At 40.5% G+C, this 21,522-nt stretch overlaps 2 protein-coding genes across 4 annotated transcripts in view; one reads left to right on the top strand and one right to left on the bottom strand.

The window, feature by feature from the left end:
- The first annotated feature begins 163 nt into the window (after positions 1-163).
- LOC118431391 (receptor-type tyrosine-protein phosphatase alpha-like) lies at positions 164-15,657 on the top strand. Of its 3 annotated transcripts, none has more exons than XM_035842582.1 (19): positions 164-368; positions 592-731; positions 1,259-1,392; positions 2,552-2,731; positions 3,621-3,734; positions 4,206-4,303; positions 4,841-4,960; positions 6,213-6,361; positions 7,117-7,252; positions 8,195-8,344; positions 9,052-9,145; positions 9,480-9,556; positions 9,902-10,036; positions 10,843-10,867; positions 11,104-11,201; positions 11,398-11,451; positions 11,770-11,921; positions 12,369-12,504; positions 12,907-15,657. In XM_035842582.1, the coding sequence occupies exons 1-19, from the start codon at positions 366-368 to the stop codon at positions 12,988-12,990; spliced, it is 2,079 nt and encodes a 692-aa protein (XP_035698475.1). In that variant the 5' UTR covers positions 164-365; the 3' UTR covers positions 12,991-15,657. The 3 variants fall into 3 exon arrangements, with proteins under 3 accessions (XP_035698475.1, XP_035698476.1, XP_035698477.1); XM_035842583.1 differs by having other exon boundaries at positions 10,843-10,890; positions 11,127-11,201; XM_035842584.1 differs by lacking the exon at positions 10,843-10,867 and adding an exon at positions 10,527-10,574 and having other exon boundaries at positions 11,127-11,201.
- The window catches only part of LOC118431407 (alpha-N-acetylgalactosaminide alpha-2,6-sialyltransferase 1-like), a gene marked incomplete in the record, with an annotated part of 9,359 nt that continues 3,090 nt past the window's right edge, over positions 15,254-21,522 (bottom strand). The window contains 8 exon segments of the mRNA XM_035842615.1: positions 15,254-17,110; positions 17,559-17,712; positions 18,181-18,287; positions 18,522-18,633; positions 19,037-19,193; positions 19,759-19,939; positions 20,419-20,586; positions 20,995-21,207. Coding sequence (XP_035698508.1) covers positions 16,934-17,110; positions 17,559-17,712; positions 18,181-18,287; positions 18,522-18,633; positions 19,037-19,193; positions 19,759-19,939; positions 20,419-20,586; positions 20,995-21,207 — 1,269 coding nt within the window.

Raw genomic sequence — 21,522 nt, 5'->3', positions numbered from 1 at the left:
TTTAGAGTGTTTACTCTGCTGCTTTATCCAGTAGTTGTATGTAATGAAAGTTAATGTTTACACAGATAGATGATATCCTCAAGAGCTCTATAAAATGCATTTTTGTAGCTTCATTTCATCAGTTTGGATTGTAGGTTCCTTGTATTAAGGTTTACTTGCTTTACAGGGAAGACTTTGAGGAAGACATTTTCCTGGGTGATGGGAGGAAGACGTCTTGCGGTGGAAGTGTCGGTGCCGGCAGAAGGAAGCGTGACCTGTCTGTAGATGACATCTATGAGGGCGTGTACACCAACTCTCCCCTCAAACCTGGCACAAGATACACCATCATACACAGGGCTTACGGCAGTCAACCTCAGGATGGGGCCATGGTAAGATAGAACAGATTGAGAATGAAAAGTTAGAAACATCAAAGTTTGAGACAAACTTAACTCACAACCTCTGCATACTTTAGGCTTTTTCCTCCTGTTGTCAAGTACCAGATTATGTTTACGTAGGATTACATTTACAACAGCAGTCTATGATGATGTTTCCCTTGCCTCTGATTGATGTCAAAGACACTACACAATTAACAATTTTCCCCTTCTTCCCCAGCCCCTGTACAGCAGTAGTAGTTACTCCCTGCCCATCATGACCGCCCCTTTGCCTGGTACCAACTGGATGCTGATCCTCATCATCCTCTGCTCGGCTGTGGTGGTCCTCATCATCCTCACTGTCCTCATCATCCTCATCAGGTGAGATTTAGATGGATGGATGGATGAAAATAAGTACCTACCTGTCAATGTTCAGCACACCAAATTATATGCCTATTTGTAGAAATTGGAAAGAAAATGTAACGCAGGAGGTGCCTGAAGCAGGTATAAAAGCACGCTTCCCAAATAGAGTAGAGGCCCATCCAAGTGTGAGAAGATTAAACATTTCAGTCCAGTCTTATGCTTCTTGTTCTGACATTCTAAAACTGGTGTGTTACAACATAAGGTGACTGTTTATGCAAAATGAACAAAAGACAATCTGAAGCATTGACGGTAGACATCCAGGTAATAAGATATGCCAAAAAGCAGTTACTCAAAAAATATGGATATGATTTTGGAACAAAAAGCATAAGACTGGACAGTAACTGAGTAAGGCTTGATCTCCCCCTTACACTTGGATGGGCCTATATTCTTCCAAAATCATATCCAGTTGCTTGAGTAACTGCTTTTTGGCAAATCTAAAGCATATTGATGCAGATGATAATGTTTCTTCACCATCTCTGTTGTAGGAGGAGGCTGAACAACAAGGCAGCAGGCAACGGCCTGCCTCATGTCAGGAGGTCCAAGAAGCGGAGTGGCCTCAGAAACTCCTTCAGGAAGAGCGGTGGGAGGGACGAGGAGATGCCTCTCCATAGGGGTGCTGGTAAGGAACTACTAGAAACCCAATATGATTGCCTCCTGCACCCTCTGGGTTGTCAGTCAGACTACTGATCTGACCACCCCCAAGTAGCCTCCATTTTCAAAGGTCACCAGTTACCCACGATTCCTCGTGGCGCATGTGCACTAGTCGTAAGTTTTTTGATCGTTACTGTAATTTGAAAACACTCCCAGTGGTTCCAGCCTCGAAGTGGGGTCCAAACGCTATAAAATGCGTGATAGGACCCGAACGTGGGCATCTTTGAAGGCTTCAACTGTCAGGCGACACGCTAGAAACAGTCGGGCAAGTTCTTGCAACACATTATGATTTTCCCTTAGCCCACAGCAATCTAATTGTGGAAAAATGTCTACGGGTCATTTTTGTTAATTGGCCTGGCTACAAGCTCCGTCCCTCCCCGGGGTGCCAGGCGAGCACATGGTACAGGCCTGGCGTCCCCCACGCTCATTCCCGCTCAGGACGAGACCGCGGGCAGCACTCTTCGGTAGTCCGCTCTGTCGTTCTCTCAACCCACCACCACCCTCCTCACCACCATTTTGATAATTAAGTTAGATTTGTAGGTTAATCATTAGTTTTAGCCACATTTCTTATATTTTTGCGTAGTTTTAGCTTCTTACACTTATTCTCAAATCAAATGATGTAACCAGAGTCGTTTATGTGCTCCACATCGCACTTTCTATATATCTGAGTGTAACTGTGTTTTTCTTATTATCTACTCTGTTGTTGATCTCGTTTCTGCCTGTGTATCCGGAAAAGTGAACAAAGCATTAAACTTTTCCCCGGTAGGCCAAACTGCATCTCCGTGTGTCTCTTGTGTAAGAAGCTAATTTATTGATTCTGAGATTTTGATGAACAATCCTAAACTGAAGTATCAACATGAAAATAGAGTCAAAAGGGAGGAAAAGGGAAGGTCAAATATATGTCAAAAGTAATGCTATTCTTTCTGGATGAAAGGCAATTTTTATCTCTATAATAGTCATTTTCTGTTGTCTTTGTGATCTTAGCAAACTGTACAGTAAAAGTTATAATATTGTAGGGTATGCATTTCATGTCAAAAGAATTCTTTGTACATTGCTATCACTTTTTGTATATTACTGGTGATATTTTCTGATTGTTGAGCCACCCTGACATGCCCCCCTCCCCCCAGCGTACTACCCTCCCATCCCCATGGAGAGACTGGAGAAGGAGTTCAACCGTCGCCATGCCAACGATGACCAGCTGTTCCGTGAGGAGTACGACGCCCTGCCACAGGAACCCTCCGCCTCATACGAGGCCTTCCTCCTACCAGAGAACAGCAAGAAGAACAGATTCGTCAACATCATCATGTGTAAGGAGCACGAAACCCACTTCTTTACAGTATAAATCTCTCTGCCACATAAAAATCATGGTATAGCACGACTAGAGCAAACCCTAACTCTTCATGATGATGATGAACTCTTACCCTAACCCTTACCCAACATCATCATGTGTAAGGAGCAGCAAAACCCACTTCTTTTCAGTATACATATAAGAAAATTTGTCTGCCACATAAAAATCATGGTATAGCACAACTAGAGCAAACCCTAACTCTTACCCTAACCCTTACCCAACATCATCATGTGTAAGGAGCACGAAACCCACTTCTTTACAGTATACAGATAAGAAAATCTCTCTGCCACATAAAAATCATGGTATAGCACGACTAGAGCAAACCCTAACTCTTACCCTAACCCTTACCCAACATCATCATGTGTAAGGCTCACTTCTTTATAGTATGACAAAACTACCTGCCACCTAAAAATCTTGGCCAATTGTAGCATGACTAGAGCTAACCTTAACTCTTACCCTAACCCAAATCCTTACCCAACATCATCATTGTAAGGAGCAGCAAAACTCACTTCTTCACTGAATAAAAAAGTATTTAGCAAAAGCTAGCAAAAAAACAACAACATAGCAACAAGAGCTACCTGCTACCTTAAACAATCATGAGAATGATCTATAGTGTACATGTTAGGTTAAGGATTGCAATAAGAGGAATATAAAAACAATCATTATGTTATTTTTATTCTATGCATGTAAAAGTACTAAAAAATATCTAACTCAGTTTGAAAAATGATTTTGGACATTTTCTTTAATCTAACTACAGCTGTAGCTTTCACTACTTTGGTTGTGAAGCTAGGAACCGATTACTCTCAAATTGGTGCTTGACCGTCAGTTCTTTTGTTTCCATGTCTCAGATGACCACTCCCGTGTGCATCTGACCTCCATCCCTGGAGTGGCATGTTCTGACTACATCAACGCTAACTACGTGGATGGCTACAAGCACAGCAAGAAGTTCATCGCAGCGCAAGGTGGGCAGAATAGAATGTGATGGAAAATTTCAGTGGTCTGTAAAATTATACCAAGGAGGTTAATTTTAACCTCATTGATTGTACAAAATAAAGCAGTGCCAAGTCCCAAAAGAGGCTTAGAAATGTTAAAACTGCATTTTTCCACCTGTGCAGAATTATATTATAAGTATTCTAACTTTATGTTTCGCAAAAAAGTGATATACATGTGTAACACAATTTAAGCATAAAAATCATGCTAGGTGATGGAGCAAAGGCTCCTCTACCACAAAAATTAGATCAAACCCTTTCTGTAAAATAGGTGCAACAAAATCGTTTTTTTTTCAGGACATGGCTCCTGTGCTAAAGATACAGGATGAGGACCAAAGGACAGTTGCTAGGAATATAATAGTCTCGCCAAATGAACCAGATTTTTATCACTTAAAAGTTAAAAAACATTGAAGTCTACGTGTAAAGCCATGTTTGTTTCCCCAGGACCCAAGGAGGAAACTCTGAGTGACTTCTGGAGGATGGTTTGGGAGCAGAACACTGCAACTATCGTCATGGTAACCAATGTCAAGGAGAAGAACAAGGTGGGGATAGTACCTGATGAATTTTCTTCTCATCAAAACAAAATGTACTGCGGCTTAGGAAAAAAAGTACTGTAAATGCATTCAAGTTCGCGGGGATTAACTGTTGCGGAAGTGGGAAAATGCAGTGTTCGTAGTGGATTTAAGTTTGTAGTAGCGCCATTGACTTCAGTCTCATAATATAATGGAAAAATATGCGCGGTGGTTTCAATTTTGCGGTGAAGTGGTCACCACGACAACCGTGAACATAAAACCACAGCGAACATTTCTGTATTTCCAGTAGTATGTTCGGTTACATGACTGACCGTAGCCTTTTTTTGCATCTACCTCTGGCAAGGGATATAACTAATAAGATATCTGATCTGACATCCAAGTGATGAACTTCAAAACAGACTTCCTGTATTTCATACTCTGTTAACAGATTTAAGATTTGAAAAAAAAATTGATGTAAGGCTGTGTAGTAAACATTGTACGTCCTTGTTTTCTTTATTGATATAATATGCAGATACTGATGAGGTATCTCCCCCTATCTGTTCTCAGGTGAAGTGCAGCCAGTACTGGCCAGACACAGGGTCCCAGCAGTACGGTGACATCACAGTACGGAGTGAGGAGACTTCCACACTAGTGGATTACGTCATCAGGACTCTTACTCTTTGGAAGGTACATGTAGGTTCTTTGTCATAGTTTTCTCACTCACTCACTCACTCATCCTCATGGCATATCAGTCTTCGCTGAGGCGGGCCACCATTGTTCTCCACACTTTTCTGTCTGCTGTCATAGTTTTATGACACATTGTAGAAGGAAAGCAGTCCAATGTCCATGCTTCAGTACCTTGTAGTAATATTATTCAGTACTCTCTAATTATTAGTGGCAGTGGCAGGCCTTTGTGGCAGAGACAGGCCTTATGGGCATGTTCGGGCATGATGCACCCGCCATGACACGAGTCGGGGGTAGGAGGAACCCCTTACATCCTTGTTCGGAAGTCCTCCTAGGAGACGGATACTCCGAACAACAAAGCTGCATCTGCTGGAGCCACCTCACACGTTGCATACAGTTGCCCCTGTGAGACTTAGTGCTCCAATAGACGAGAGGGTGGAAAAGGACTTGCACACCCCTCCTTCACCATAAAAAGTCATGTGCAGGTCAGGCAAACAAGCAAATGCCTGTCTGCCTCCTCATCTGTCAAATTGACAGGAGAATAAAAAAAACAACTCTCTTATCATTAATACAAAAATGTACATTTAAGTGTCTCCTATGACTGTGCATTGGCATTTAGATTCTTCTTATTAGTCTAGACATCCATAATTCTGCCAAACACTCCCTTTCCTCCAGTGGTTGGCGAGCAAAGATTTGAGAGATTACGCAACAAATTTCACAGATTCTTTAACGTTTTATGTGTTTTGTTGCCCTTGAAATCAAACGTTTAAACCTTGCATCCTATTTCAATTATGAAAAGAAGGGTTAAACGACTCAATATTTGGTTACTGACTTGCTGTACAGTTGCTCAGCTAATACCATCTTGTGGAAAGTCACTAAGACATTCCAATGGCCCAGCCCACCTTTAACAACCCCTTGGTAGAAATTTAAGCACAACTGTGTGCCAAGCTGCTACTAGTTTTGATAGACAGTTGTAACATCGACGCTCATAATGCCATAATACCATCACATGACAAAAACTACATGAATTTAAAGTCATTTAAAAAGATGTACCAATGCAGCATCGGTTAGTACAGTTTCTAATTATACACCTCGAATATTTAGGTGTTATAGACAACCTTTGGAAGGCCTCTATAACTATAAGAAAGTTTTTCATGTGGCAATTTTATGGAAGCTGTTAGCATTATGAGAGTTGATGTTTAGTCGATTCCAACAGTCTGTTACAATACTAATAACTCTTTTGTACTGCTTGCAGGGTGAGGAGTCCCGTACCCTTCTCCACTTCCACTTCACCACCTGGCCAGACTTCGGGGTGCCCAAGAGTCCGCTGGGAATGATGAAGTTTGTGAGGAGGGTGAAGGCAGCCAACCCTGCCGACTCAGGACCTATAGTGGTGCACTGCAGGTGTGTGTGTGTGTGTGTGTGTGTATGTGTGTGTGTGTCATTGTGTGTCTTTTCAAATATTCTTACCTTCGCCGAGAAGGTTATGTTTTGGGTAGCGTGTGTATGCACAGGACTATGCCAATATAATCTTTTGGTCCTGAGACGAAGCTTTTTGCTTTATTATTGTCCCATTGTGTCTTTTATACACAGTATGGCTGATATATAATAAAGGGTTAATGCCCCGGCCCGAGGTGTATATGGTGAGATAATCCCTGGTCAGGTGCGATAACCACCGAATAAACCACCGAGTGAGCGTAGCGAACGAGGTGGTTTATGACATAATGACAAATTCCCTTCTGCTGGGACAAGTGTGTTGCTATTCAATCCTAAGTTATAGTTGTACATATTCAATAAATTTGAAGGAATGTGAACAGTAATAATGTTTGGATTAACTCTAACATGGACTGCACACTGTACAAAGCATTCCTTTCTGCTGACTGGTGCCGGTGTCGATGCAAATCGACACCGGTGCCGGTGTCGATTCATTCTGACCAATCAGGGGAGCAATACCCACCTGCCTGGCCTGAATCTACGTGTTACGGCGTCATAACCAACGTGGAACGGGGCCTTCTGATTGGTCCGCGGCGCCTGGCTATATGATAATATTGTATTATGTACTGAATCCTACATAGAGTTAATAGTAGGATAATCCAATTGAAGTTGAACAAGTACAGTCATGTATCGCCAAACTGATTGCATGTTTAACATCACTGCAGTGCGGGTGTGGGACGGACAGGAACGTTCATCGTGATTGACGCCATGTTTGATATGATCGCGGCGGAACAGCGGGTGGACGTGTTTGGGTTTGTCGGACAGATCCGACAGAGCAGGTGCATGATGGTCCAGACGGAGGTAAGTTTCTACCATCATTGTTCATCTCTGACTCTTTATACACAGTTGTAAACTCTCTACTGGAAAGTCATCACACTGTAAGATTTTTTTTCTGGAGAAGATTGAGTGATTAAGCAGTGTAAGACCTGAACAATAGCTGTAAGATTTTGTACAGTTTTGTACAGTCTTGATATGTAAATGACATCATGTGACATTGTTGTGCTGTTTGCTATGTTCCAGGGCCAGTATGTGTTTATCTACCAAGCTCTACTGGAACATTTCCTGTACGGTGATACAGAGATCGAGGTGTCTCACACATGTCCCTCATGTGACCCTGTTGTTCCTTGTTTTTATGTTCCAGGGCCAGTATGTGTTTATCTACCAAGCTCTACTGGAACATTTCCTGTACGGTGATACAGAGATCGAGGTGTCTCACACATGTCCCTTATGTGACCCTGTTGTGTTGTTTGGTATGTTCCAGGGCCAGTATGTGTTTATCTACCAAGCACTGCTGGAACATTTCCTGTACGGTGATACAGAGATCGAGGTGTCTCACACATGTCCCTTATGTGACCCTGTTGTGCTGTTTGCTATGTTCCAGGGCCAGTATGTGTTTATCTACCAAGCTCTACTGGAACATTTCCTGTACGATGATACAGAGATCGAGGTGTCTCACACATGTCCCTCATGTGACCCTGTTGTTCCTTGTTTTTATGTTCCAGGGCCAGTATGTGTTTATCTACCAAGCTCTACTGGAACATTTCCTGTACGGTGATACAGAGATCGAGGTGTCTCACACATGTCCCTTATGTGACCCTGTTGTGTTGTTTGGTATGTTCCAGGGCCAGTATGTGTTTATCTACCAAGCACTGCTGGAACATTTCCTGTACGGTGATACAGAGATCGAGGTGTCTCACACATGTCCCTTATGTGACCCTGTTGTTCCTTGTTTTTATGTTCCAGGGCCAGTATGTGTTTATCTACCAAGCTCTACTGGAACATTTCCTGTACGGTGATACAGAGATCGAGGTGACGAACCTCCGCAGACATCTACAGCAACTGGCAGCCAGGCTGCCGAACTCACAGGACACGGGCATGGAGGCAGAGTTCAAGGTAAGGCAAATGAGAGATTTTGACCAGGGCTGTCTCCAGCTTTGATTTTTTTTTTGGTCCCTCTCATTACACGCCAAATAGCAATTATTTAAGCAACTGGATATGATTCTGGCATATCTGATTACTTGGATGTCTAACCTTCATCTCTCTCTCATTGTTTGGGAGCCTCTGTTGTTAATTTTCCTTGTTAAATCTGTCATTTTAAGCATATGAAAACACAATTTCATCAATGTTATGTACTGAAGTTCAGATGTTGGGGACAGATGGTGTGAATTTTTGTTCGTCCCAACAAGCAAATTTCCATCCCAGGACGGATGGATGGATCCTGGAGACAACCTTGATGTGGATTTTGGACATGGACAGATGTTTGGATGCTACATGTGCCTGAAATGTTTGACTGTTTTCAAAATCTATGCAGTTGCTTGAGTACCTGTTATCTTGTGTAAGATCTGCATAGGTGACTATACAAGTTTTCTTTCAAGACTTTTTTTGATAAACTCTGGCCTTTTGAAACAAAACTTGTTGAAAGAACTGCAAAAGTGGAATTCAAGGATATTAACCAAATCAGGGTGATAAATGTAACTTCTGTCTGCATGATGCTTACATTCATGTATGTACATTTTTTGTAATTTTGTTGTTTAAAGTTTATTGCTTCAGACCTGTATATTTTTTTCATTGTATAATCTCTGAGTGTTTGTTTGTTCCAGAAACTGACCCAAATCCCCATAGAGAAACACAACATGAGATCTGGCAACCTTCCAGACAACATCAAGAAAAACAGGGTTCTGCAGATCCTGCCATGTAAGTTTTGTACATGTCAGTCATTTTTGGAGTGTTCCATTCTCTTGTATACTTTCTTGCACATTATCAAACACCTCTGGATGGCATTATTCAGTGCAGTTCATTTGATGAACTACTGCAAGTGGGGTTAAGTCAGAGAAAAGTGTCCCAAATGCTGTTTGCTGATACATGTACATGTGCAGGCCTTGAGAAAAATGACATATCACATGAGTTTTACTTTCCCAATATGCGCTCTCTATTCTTAGCCTTCATTACGATGTATGATTAAAATCCAATAGAATTACTTTATATTGTCAGAAAGACCCTTAGGAATGTTAATTTTTTTCCCTTTCAGATGACACATCCAGAGTGTACATCACCCCCACAGTGGGTATGAAGAACTCAGACTACATCAATGCAGCCTTTGTCGATGTAAGTAAATGTTACATGTATCATTCTTAATATGACCAGAAGTACAATGTCATGTAAGGGCATTTTGTATGTGGATGGGAGCTATCTTACAATGAAAGTCCACTCTGTGTTGTGAAATTGTCCATACCGGTATACGCATCAAGTCTTGAATCCTGAAGCTATTTCTCTTGATATTTCTAACCACACTGAAAGTGGAGATAGAAGAAACCTCCGAAGTTTAAGAAAGAAGATCCGTATGAAATTATTGATCATCGAATCTGTCAGGTTTCCAGGACAACCCAACTCAATGGTTTGACCGCTGCTTTACAGCGTAATCTTTAATCTTGGTTTGGCCTCTTGTTGCAGGGGTACAGAGAGAAGGATGCCTATATCGCCACCCAAGGCCCCCTACCCAACACAGTGACTGACTTCTGGAAGATGGTTTGGGAATGGAAGTCCTGCTCTATCATCATGCTGACAGAGCTGGAGGAGAGGGGTCATGTAAGTACAGAAATAACCTCCTTTTCAACTTTTAGTTCTCTGAAAGTGTCCGTTTACATGTATGCAAAGGCTTTAGTGATCGTCATTATGGTACTGTGATGAAATAAATATTGTATACATGTACATGCATAAATTGTGTGGGTTAGAATTCTGTTGTCCATTGTTTTTATGTTGAATTACATTCATAAGACTTTTAATAGTTTACTTATAAGCTTTTATTGCCTTTTTTCATGCCGTATAGCCAGGAGTAAATTAAAGTTCATTTGAATGAAATACAACGTTTTTGACTAAGTGTCTCATATTTCAAGGAAGCTTACATACATGGCAATTCAGTTCGGTATGCAGCCTTCTCTGACAAACATCTTTTATTTTAAAACATATATCCTCTGTTATTCCTCCATGGTGTTACAGGAAAAGTGCCACAAGTATTGGCCAAGTGAAGTAGAGATATATGGAGACATCTGTGTTATATTTCCCCCTGTTGTTACAGGAAAAGTGCCACAAGTATTGGCCAGGTGAAGTAGAGATGTATGGAGACATGTGTGTTATATTTTCCCCTGTTGTTACAGGAAAAGTGCCACAAGTATTGGCCAGGTGAAGTAGAGATGTATGGAGACATGTGTGTTATATTTCCCCCTGTTGTTACAGGAAAAGTGCCACAAGTATTGGCCAGGTGAAGTAGAGATGTATGGAGACATGTGTGTTATATTTTCCCCTGTTGTTACAGGAAAAGTGCCACAAGTATTGGCCAGGTGAAGTAGAGATGTATAGAGACATCTGTGTTATATCTCCCCATGTTGTTACAGGAAAAGTGCCATAAGTATTGGCCAGGTGAAGTAGAGATGTATGGAGACATCTGTGTTATATTTTCCCCTGTTGTTACAGGAAAAGTGCCACAAGTATTGGCCAGGTGAAGTAGAGATATATGGAGACATCTGTGTTATATTTCCCCTGTTGTTACAGGAAAAGTGCCATAACTACTGGCCAGGTGAAGTAGAGATGTATGGAGACATCTGTGTTATATTTCCCCCTGTTGTTACAGGAAAAGCGCCAAAAGTACTGCCCAGGTGAAGTAGAGATGTATGGAGACATCTGTGTGGAGGCTAAGGGAGACAAAACCTTCCAAGACTACACCGTCCGAACCTTCCACATTACCAACACAAAGGTAAGACAATAAACCAGATAGTGAGTGTGTGTGTTTAGTGAAGGTACAAGGGAACGTTCGAAATATTCTTTGTTATGTTTGTGCTTATCCAGAGTATTCAAGATTGTGTCTGTAACTAAGTAGGATTGTTGTTTTATTTTTAAAAATTCCCTGTCCAAAGCCTGTCATTCGTAAAGTATTTGTTTTTTTCTTTAAGACCCACAAGTTCCAGAAGCATGCTGAAGGGGAGACAGAAGGACTGCTGGAAAAGGTACATACAAGTCTTATTGTAGCTACAATACTACTGTTAGAAAGACTTTCATGATCATTAGAAAATCTTTAGGACCTGGTGCAGATTCCAAATGTTGTGATATCTTAATGTTTTCATCAGAACATCAACAGTCTCTCAAAGCTTAAGTTGATTTTTGTCCATCAAGGTGAGGGAATAGATTAATCTTTTATTTATCATTAGTAGCAAGATGCTGTCCAGAGACAGAGGGATGTATGCTAGTACTGATAATTCATGACCAAAGCCAATTGGTTTATCTTGAGGAAACTTAATATTTTCCTTTCTACCTTTTCCCAACAGAAGGCGTCCTGTCGTACCATTCAGCAGTTCCACTTCCACGGCTGGCCGGAGATCGGCATCCCTGCCAATGCTGCCGGCATGCTGGACCTGATTGGTCAGGTGGAGAGGCAGCAACAGCAGTCCGGAAATGGACCAATCACGGTGCACTGCAGGTATGTGTCATCAGTCTTATTAACCAATCACAGTTCAGGTAAGTGTCTCATTTCATTGACTTACATTTGTACATTGTGCAACATGTACCAGTCACAGATCTAGCTTGTTATTCTTTGACATGTATGATTTATAGGTTCTGCATATACATATACTGTACAATGTAAAATTTCATGCAGTGATGGGCCTGCCACATACATTATGCATTGTTTAAAGGGTGTACCTATGGTGATACTACTAAATGTATTGATATGTCATACATTTGTTTCATGACAGGCTAATCAGTGTCCACCCCTTGTAGTTATTAAAAAAATTATTACTATTTTGAAACAATTGGGGCAAGTATTTTACCATAGCAAAACAATATATGCTGTAAAGTATCATTCTAATGTTGAATGGAAAATGTGTGTCATGTCATATTGATGATGTGATACATGTCTTCCCTGCAGTTCTGGTGCAGGCCGCACAGGGGCGTTCATAACCCTGAGCACAGTGATTGAGCGGGTGAAGGCAGAGGGCATCTGTGATGTTTTCCAAACTGTGAAGTCCATGAGATATCAGAGACCTCACATGGTGCAAACAGTGGTAAAGTACCCATCATTTCTATTCAGACTCCTCCAATCATTTCCTGACATGTGTCAACCTCTAGCTGAAAACGGGTAATGAGAATGAGACTTTAAAGGTAGATGTTGAAACAATGTTCTTAATGTTGTATATGTCATTTTAGAATGGTTTTGAAGACTCCACTGTAGTTCAAAAGAAAGACAAAGATTAACATGAGTACATAAAAGTTTAAACGTTACACATTGACAAGTGGAGGATGCTTTTCCACAGTAGGTTTCCCTGAATGAATAAATGATACAGTTTAGGCCTCAGCTACACCATATCTTAAGCTACAATTGCATGTATAAAAATCATAGCCACAGCAATATCATTACGAAAGGGTTGTATACATTTTGTAAATGGTTGTTGTTTTTCTCTCCATAGGAACAGTACCAGTTCATCTACCAGGCAGTACTGGAGTACCTGGACAGTTTCACTCTCTATGCAAACTTTAAGGACCTGCAGTAGCCTAGCCTGTCTAACTCAGACTCTTCACTGTTCAAGACCATAACCCAGGAGGTCTGTGTCCGCAGAGCTTGTGGACATAAACCTCTAACTCAGGAGAACCCTTGGAATAAGAATCAACCACGAATGAGAGGCTCGTATAAAAGTCAAAGTGGATCTTGTCCCAAACAAAACAATTTTGATTAGAACTGATCAAAACCCTCGACAACCGTAAGCTCAAACTGTGAAATAATCAAATTTCAGTCGATGACATTAGCAAAATTAGGGAGGGAGTGGGTACTATTCTCATTCCTTTTTTTCTTGTGGAGTCCTGGAAAGTGTTGTGAGGACAATTTCTCATCAAAGTTTTGTGTCTGTTTAACAGCATCTATTGGAAAGCTGGATCTCTCTCTCTACTATTTGGTGTGGAAAGTCTTTCTAAAGTGGAAACATTCCAATCCAGTGTTTTGGGACCAAAATTTATGTGTCTTTATGTTGAGCTGGCAGCACAGGCATCACATTATAGTTGGCTGGCTTATGTGGTTATCCTTGACAAAGGAGCTGTCAACATGTATTGGTTGCATATCCCTATTGTGTGACTTAGTAGAGATGGTTTTCAACAGGAGCTGAAAAATGGTACATGGTTACTGCAAAGAGAGGAATGTCAAAGTGTCCAATGTCTAGCATTGAAGCCCTTGCATTTTGCAAAATGATTTTTGTTACATGAAGCATATAGTTAGAATAATCACTGACACCTCAAACCAAAAATCTTGGAACTGACACCAGAAGACAAAGATTAGACTTGGGCCTCTGACTTGCAACATAATGGTGTTTCAATGGTTGTTTTTGTAAAAGGTGTCCGGCAAAAGGAAGGAAGTAAATTGTAATTGTAATCTAAAGTTTGAGTGGATGAAATACTTCATTCAGCTGCAATAATAGCAAAAAGTGAGGCTTGATTTTTAAATCATGTGAATTGGCCCAGATTGTTTTTAAGCCAGTGACATAAAGATAGCTATTAAGTTGGGACAAGTGCAAGGTTAAAATGTGCCTGTGATAAAGTGGAAATTTGTATTTTTTCCAAAATTTTAGAGTTCAAGATCTACTATTAAGGTTGGTTAACAAAGTAGGTTGAATGATTTTTAAATGATATGTTAATAAACCTAACAGTAAGTTGCCCATTACTCTTGCATTGCAAGGGCCCAATGATATTCCTTGTATTTTAGTCCAAACTTCTATTCCAACCCTTTAAAGTGAAGTTCTAAACAAAACAGACAATCTTATAGATAAATCATACTACATGTATTATACACCTGTTATTCAAAGTATTATTCCAGACATGAGCACACCAGTAGTAATACAAATTTACAAGGTTTTGATTTTTTTTATCTCTCAAATCCCCTATCTTTACAGAGAGAAAAATTGTTAGCAAAACATAGAAAGAAATAGTACACCAGATTATATCGATATACCACCTTATTATAAGTATATACCCTTTGTATCCCCAAGGAGCTTTTAGTACATATATTTTTCCTTCAGTTTTTCGAATTTGATAGATAATGGACAAAGGAAATAATTCTTAGGGTCCAAAGAATACACGAAGTTGCAAAAGCCCTGTGCTTTGTAAATACTTGTGCCAGCACTAGGGTTCCTCTGTGAATGATGATGATGTTGAAGTCCTTGAGTGGTTATTTGTGCCATTGTAAGATATCTATGTGCCTTAGAGTAGATACACGTACATGTATGTGGCAGGAAGAGCGTCAAATCAGATTGTCAAGAAAGATATGCTTACAGTTTGTATTTGTGGAAGAAATACAGTTTAGATTTTCAACTTGAACGTCATTAGCCAATTAGAAAGCCCATGTAAAACATGGGGCTTGCTCATTGGCCAGACTTGTAGACAACAGGTTTCATTTGTGAGAATGCCAAAACCAATCAGAAGACCAGTTTGAGAAATGCAGCATGGTGATTGGCTGGGCACAAAGGAAAGTTTGATGGCTCGTTTTCATTGGCTGACCATATCATCCATGTTCTATGATATTGTCCAAGTTGTACATATGTCTTATGATTTTTGAAAATACTCATATAGCAGGAAAATCATATTCTTAATGGTCCACATTGACCAAATTGCGGTCATATATACTTGGTATATGATGATATACTTGGTAACAGAATGTTTTGGTTTTGGGACCATTTTTGGTGTGTCTTAGTCATTTGCATAGATGCAGTCACCCAATCATGATACAACACATAAAAAAATATATAACAAGAATGTAGTCAATACGAAATGGGTTCCTTTTGTATGTATATTTACTGACAATCACAATTTTATCCAGATATACTTTATCTCACTTATTGTAATATATGACTTTTAATTTTTGTTATGGTTAAAATGCAATATAGCTGAATATTTGTATTTTATATACATGTAATTATATAAGGATTTGGACCAAAATAAATGCACGATATTTTAGTAAACTTTTTAAGCCATGGCACTGAATGCTGTTGGTATTGGCAAATTGGGATCATATACCCCAATATGTTGGTGTATTTTACCATTTTGTACGGAAAAGACTTGGAGCTTGGTTGGAACTCGTTTGTTGCATCTCTAACTGAAAGCAAATGTGATACTTGACACCAGTCTACATGGTTTTACACTTTTGTTATGAAATGTATGAAATAAATGAATAAGACTCCAAGTGATGTTTATGATGATTTGATGAATCGTTTTATCTTGCCACAATAGGCATTTATAGTATGTCGCCGACTGAAATATATTAATCTTAATTGCATTTGTACTGGACTAGAATATGCTTAATATAAAAACAGGAGTTCAAATTTTAAAGTTGAAAACGTACAAATATTACATAGAATATGTCGGTTTATATCTTAAACATTTGATCAATGAGCAATCCGTAACATATGCATGTAAGTTCTTTTTCCGTAGGACATTAGGATGTTGTCCGAGTGTCCCCAAGTTTCCTTGGGACAATCCTTGCATAGATCCGTAATAGTTGATTGTGCTGTCTGCGTGACGATACTCTCAAACAAGTCTCTTTAATGTTCTCCCTCCAAGAACGATGCTATAATGCGATACACAGTTTGCATATAAACTCTTCATTAGCTGGTCCAGGAGACTCAATGGTGTCTTCACATCGTATGCCACCGTCCACATGATGATTCTCCCGATTCCACACCAGATTCACGGTGTCAGAGTATCTTTCCACGTTTCCCCCAAATAGCGTGATGCTAGTGGGAGTGCAATGTTCACAAAAATTCTTAGACTTGGCCTTCTATGAGATCCTAACTCATGTTACATCTCGTCTTCTTTCCGAATATAAAATCCGTTTTCCGGCGAGGGAGAAATTCTTAGACTTGGTCTTTTTTATGTGATTTCTAACTCTTGTTAGATCCCGTGCCATCTGTCCGTATATCCCGTTTCCACCAGTCACCATGGGGATGCCCTGGATCTTCTCGTTGTCAGTCTATTCCAATGCCCCTCAAAAGTATTTAAGTGTTTGCATTTTTAAATAGCTCATTATATAACATACATTATCCCACAAGACTTAGCAGTGTCTTCATTCCTTGTGTCATTTGTCCGAAACCCGTGTCAATTAATTAGTAATACTGTCAGCATGGGGATGCTCTCGAGCTTCTCGTTGTCAGAGTCTCTTCCAACCCACCACCCCTTATAACCAAAGTAGTAACTCTTAGTCCATAAAACTGCACCACAGTGTCTAGTGTCTTTACATCATCTGTCATCTTTTCAAATCTCGTTTCCATCAGTTGATACTCGGGCGTTGGCATCATGAATATGCTAGTAACCATGGTAGTACAATGTTGGTACATACTTTTAGACTTTACAACATCTTGTCCGAATCCCGTCTCTTACAGCCCCCTCCAAAGTACTACTGTACAGTGTTTGCATAGATTTTTGCACCGATAGTGTCTATTATCTTTCCATCTTGTGTCATCTTTCCGAATCCCGTTTCCACCAATTGATGATACCGTCTGCGTGCAGCTGCTCCCAGACCAGCCTCTCGTTTGTGCCGTTGTGGACCGTGCCCTTGTCCGTGTGCTCGTGGAAGGTGGAGTCGTAGTAGTGCGCAGAGAACCGTGGGTTGTACCCGAACCCGTAAATATCAACCTGTGGGAATGTTTGGAGAGAAAGAGAGGAAAAAATCACTTAGTAAAACAGTCTCTCAAAATCCGTTGAAACACAGGTATAGACCGAGCACCGTAAATGCCTTGATAATTACGAAACGTTGACATTGAATTTTTGTTGAGGGCTGGCCATAATTTAAAACAAAAACCATCAGGGAGTCTTATGTATGTCAAAACGACACTTTTGTGCGCAAAACGATTTCCATATATAGTAGGACAATGTATTCACTGTACTTGCAAATACACTGTAACAGTGGAACAAGTTTGTAACATGCATAGATGACTGGTTACTTCGTTCTTATCCAGAGGAAATGTGGGACCTTTATCTGCCTCTTCGTTGCGTCCCTTTCTAAGAAACTGCTATAGCCCAGTCCAGGTGAGACATTTGCGTAGTATCGGGCTCACAAAGATTGAACAAAAAAAAGACGAACCTTGTCACACATGTGCACAGCTGTAAAGACGAGCATGGCGCCTGTGGTGGGCCGACCCCCGGTGTGGTTCAGGTACGACACGTGGATGTACCGCAGGAAGTCGGGGTGGAAGAGCTTTAACTGCCGTCCGTGGATCTTCGGGTTGCGCACCGACCTGGGTGAAACAGTACATTTTTTTCTTGTACACTTCTTACTATTTTTGTTTGTCCATTTCATTAACATAAACGGAGCATAATGTGAACCATCAAACATCTATGTATATCAAACTTTAGCCATAAAGTGTAATAATTACGGTCACATTCACTGAAGGTCTTCGTACGATTTTGATTTAGACTTTTCAACAGTCTGTGATACGTGACAGAACCAACCGCCGACAAATTTGTACGATGCGTGTACGACTATCACAAGAGCGCCTCAATTCGATCGCGTGTGACAATGCCCATAGATATGTTAAGGAAATAATTTAGATATCAATGACGAACATGCTTTTTCGATAGTCTATATCTAAATAGCCAAGCATACCAGGCTACCACTAATCTTCTTTATACGTTTGCTGTGTTATTTTAACTAATAACCTATATTCAAGTTATTATCGATGTATGACCAAAACTTCACGACTCACCAGTATCTGTTGTTGGCCTTGATTTTGGGCATGGGTTCCCCTTCCACCACTGCAGTGATGTAGTCGATATCGTACTGTTTAAACCCCGCATAAAGGTAGACAACATTCTGTGGGCAAGAAAGAGGAGTGAAATAGTTTTTTTTCTTCATAATTTGAAACAATGAAATCTTCCACAATGTTATTGTCTAAACGTGCGTAAATTAAACAGCTTATACAGCTTTGAAGGAGTGTTTAAGGTCTTATGTTCCATCGGTTAGTTCATAATCTTAATGTTGAGTTCACGCTCAAGGCAGATAAGAAACAAAGGCCTCCTTCCCTTAGATATAAGAAAATTTCCTTACTTCTTTGTCGTTCAGAAGATGTACGAAGTTGGACTCCGGGTAGAATGTGTAGAAGGTGGTTTTGTTCCCGATGTCGGGCCAGTACTGGGAGCCCGTCATCGCCTTGTTTAACCTGAAAAATGATTAAAACATCATTAACTTCTGTCCTGTTGTTATTTAATTCTGGATCTATCATGCTGTAAGATCTCTCTTGCTGTCGAAACCACTGTGCAGCATTGAGTGAGTGTAAATCGTTGTCGTTCATCAAAGGGAAAGACTATCTGCAATTTTCTTAGAATAGAGTATGGTTGTACATCGTGTCACACGAAATGTGGTATGCTTTAAAGTAAGTTGCTGGAATCATTAGTCTGGTGGCGACAATGAATCAATGAACATTTATGATACTACTTAGGGTTCTTTAACGCTTTGCACAACCAAAATCAAAATAGAAAAGAAACACCCACCTAAACACACGGCCTATGATATAGTTGATTTAATGCAGATTATCAAAACAAAAAGTATCAGTACATGCTCACCTGAACACATAGTCGTGTTTGTCTATCTCTTTACCCATCCCTGCACCTTTCAGTTCTCCGCCGGACCCCACCACTGCGCAGGTCAGGCACGCTTTGCGGTAGTCACCGTGGATGTCGTCATTGGTGAAGTTGTCATTGTGTACCAGCCGCGCCATGACTATTATCATACAAAAGGAAAAGAAAACGTTTAGCGTCCGAATGAATGCTCATCTGTGTTGGTAAATTCCATATTGAAAAAGTTTAAACTTTGTTCCAACACAAAGAAGGGACTCACCATGGTGAATAAAGTTTAAACTTTTTTCAATATAAAACGTTTAGCGAATGTAAATATTTCCATATCAAACAAGAAGAGCATCTGATTACTAGTAATCTATCATTGTACATAATTACATACCATCTGATTGTAAAAAAATAAGTTTTTTTAAGGTCACGTATCTGTAATGTATTTTTTCCTGAAAGCTAAAAATTCCTTCACCCTTGTCAGAAAAATTGGACTTTTCGAATGCCCAACTCTGATCTATGTTGTGATTCTTTGACAATGTCCTTTGTCATTTGTTGACAAAGACTGGAGTTGGATAGTCGAAAATTTCATTAAGACCAACTTTTATGAAACAATTGAAAATTACAGGTCAACTTTCCTTCAGGATGGTTTCTACCAACGCAGATGAACTTTAAACCTGTTCAGAGATTATGACTATCTCCTATTACGCCATTGTACCCACCGTCCCGTTTCTGTGCCCCGAAGCCGAACGGCAGTCCATAGTGACGTAGTTTCTGGAAGGTGTACGGGTTGTCGATGTCCTCCGTGTCCAGGAACAGCTTCAGGTCATCCATGTACCGCTCCGAGAACCAGGGCGACTCCGGCAGGTTCCGGGCGATGGAGTCCTCCATGTCCTCACAATCCTGTGTAATGTGTTTGTTAGTTTAGTATGGTGTTTTTCAAAGTTGTGTGGGAAAGATGTTTTCCAGGCATATGATACACTATGGAATATACGAGTTACGAACGTAGGATCCAGCTTTGTAATAGCTTTCTGCTTTCAACGGTCGCTACCACGTGTTGTCGGAGGGGGAGCGACCATTGGAATCTGAATAAAGCCAACAAAACTGGATTCCAGGCTTTACAATGCACATGCTAACCTTATAAGTTACTCGCATCCGCATGTGAATGATTTTGTGAAATACTGAAACGCACACGCTTACGAAGGGGCTTCAGTGATTTAATTTGTTTAGGGTACAAGCTTTTCAATTTACTGGGCCTTACACGTCAATACTAGTAGTTTGTAGCTTTCCCTAACATCACAGTGCTAGAGGTACAAGTCTTCCATTGGATGGACACTGAGCCGATATGGTGAGGACAGAACTAAAAAAACACACCAACGTACCGAAAAGCTGTATTTATCGTCCCGCTCATAGGCCATCTTCCACAGCTTCGCTCTCCTCTCGAACGGCAGTTTCTCGTCCGCCTTCCGCAGGTGTGACACCGCCTTGGCGATCTGGTCCAGCCGCTCTTGACTCAACTTCGGTTTCGGGGGAGGCTTGTCTTCAGCTTCCTTGGGTTGAACATAAAAGCTTTTCAATGCAACTTCGGTTTTTGTCTGTACAAATACCTCCAGAAAAATTGACATGATCACAAAACTTTAAGTAGTTTAGAATAGTTTCCAACTAAGTTGTTCTGCATCAGGTTTACGTTTTTTTCTTCCAGTTTCAATTATTCATAAATCATTTTACTACCATAGAAGTACCCAGAGTGCCTGAATATATTTTGGTGGAAACCTGAGAGTTCATTTATCTAAGTTTTCGTCCATCAATATATCAACCCATCCTTCCATCCATCCATTGATTCTTCCTTTATATGCAGCGACCAATCCACTCTATCATTCATTTCATCCCAATTAGCGTTTATAGAAAATAAATATACTTCTAACGACATATCTGATTTGAGCTAAGCTATGCTTTACCTCTCCCAGGTGGCTGTTCGCTTCTTCCTTCTGCTGTTTCGCTAGTTTCTCCAGACGTTTCTGCTCCTCTTGTTTTGCCTTCTCCTGTTCTTCTCGTCTTTCCCTCTCCTTCCGTTCATCCTTTGCCCTTTCCCGTATCTTCTTGTGAAGTTGCCCTACGCTCTGCTCGGACAGAAGGATGATGTCAATCTTGTGGAGAAAGGAGCCCGCAAGCTGAAACAGGAAAGGAACAATTGTCGTAAATGCTGTAACGGATTGTAGTACAAAGTATATCTGTATGTGCCAAACAGTACGTCTCGACTTTTGCTATACTGCCTATCGTTAATCGTAAGAATATGTCAAGTTCCTCTACAAGTCCAGTTGAAATTATTGTTAGCCGCAATATGTACACAGAATGTGGTCTATAACTACTCAACGACGTATGATTGTACTTCTACTCATTGCTTCTTTGTGTGCTTTTGATGCCACAGTAAAACCAGCTCTAGTAAGATATGAAACAAGAATCTATAACGTGTGACGTAACCCACC

The sequence above is a fragment of the Branchiostoma floridae genome, chromosome 15 (assembly GCF_000003815.2).
Source record: "Branchiostoma floridae strain S238N-H82 chromosome 15, Bfl_VNyyK, whole genome shotgun sequence".
NCBI classification, from domain to species: Eukaryota; Metazoa; Chordata; class Leptocardii; order Amphioxiformes; family Branchiostomatidae; genus Branchiostoma; species Branchiostoma floridae.
Note: the sequence above shows the minus strand (reverse complement) of the source record. Positions and strands in the feature narration are given on the sequence as shown.

Excerpts from the sequence above, each read along its gene's own strand:
- LOC118431391 (XM_035842582.1), top strand. Across the intron at positions 11,202-11,397 it reads TCCACATTACCAACACAAAG|ACCCACAAGTTCCAGAAGCA; the intron begins GTAAGACAATAA and ends TTTTTCTTTAAG. Across the intron at positions 11,452-11,769 it reads CAGAAGGACTGCTGGAAAAG|AAGGCGTCCTGTCGTACCAT; the intron begins GTACATACAAGT and ends TTTTCCCAACAG.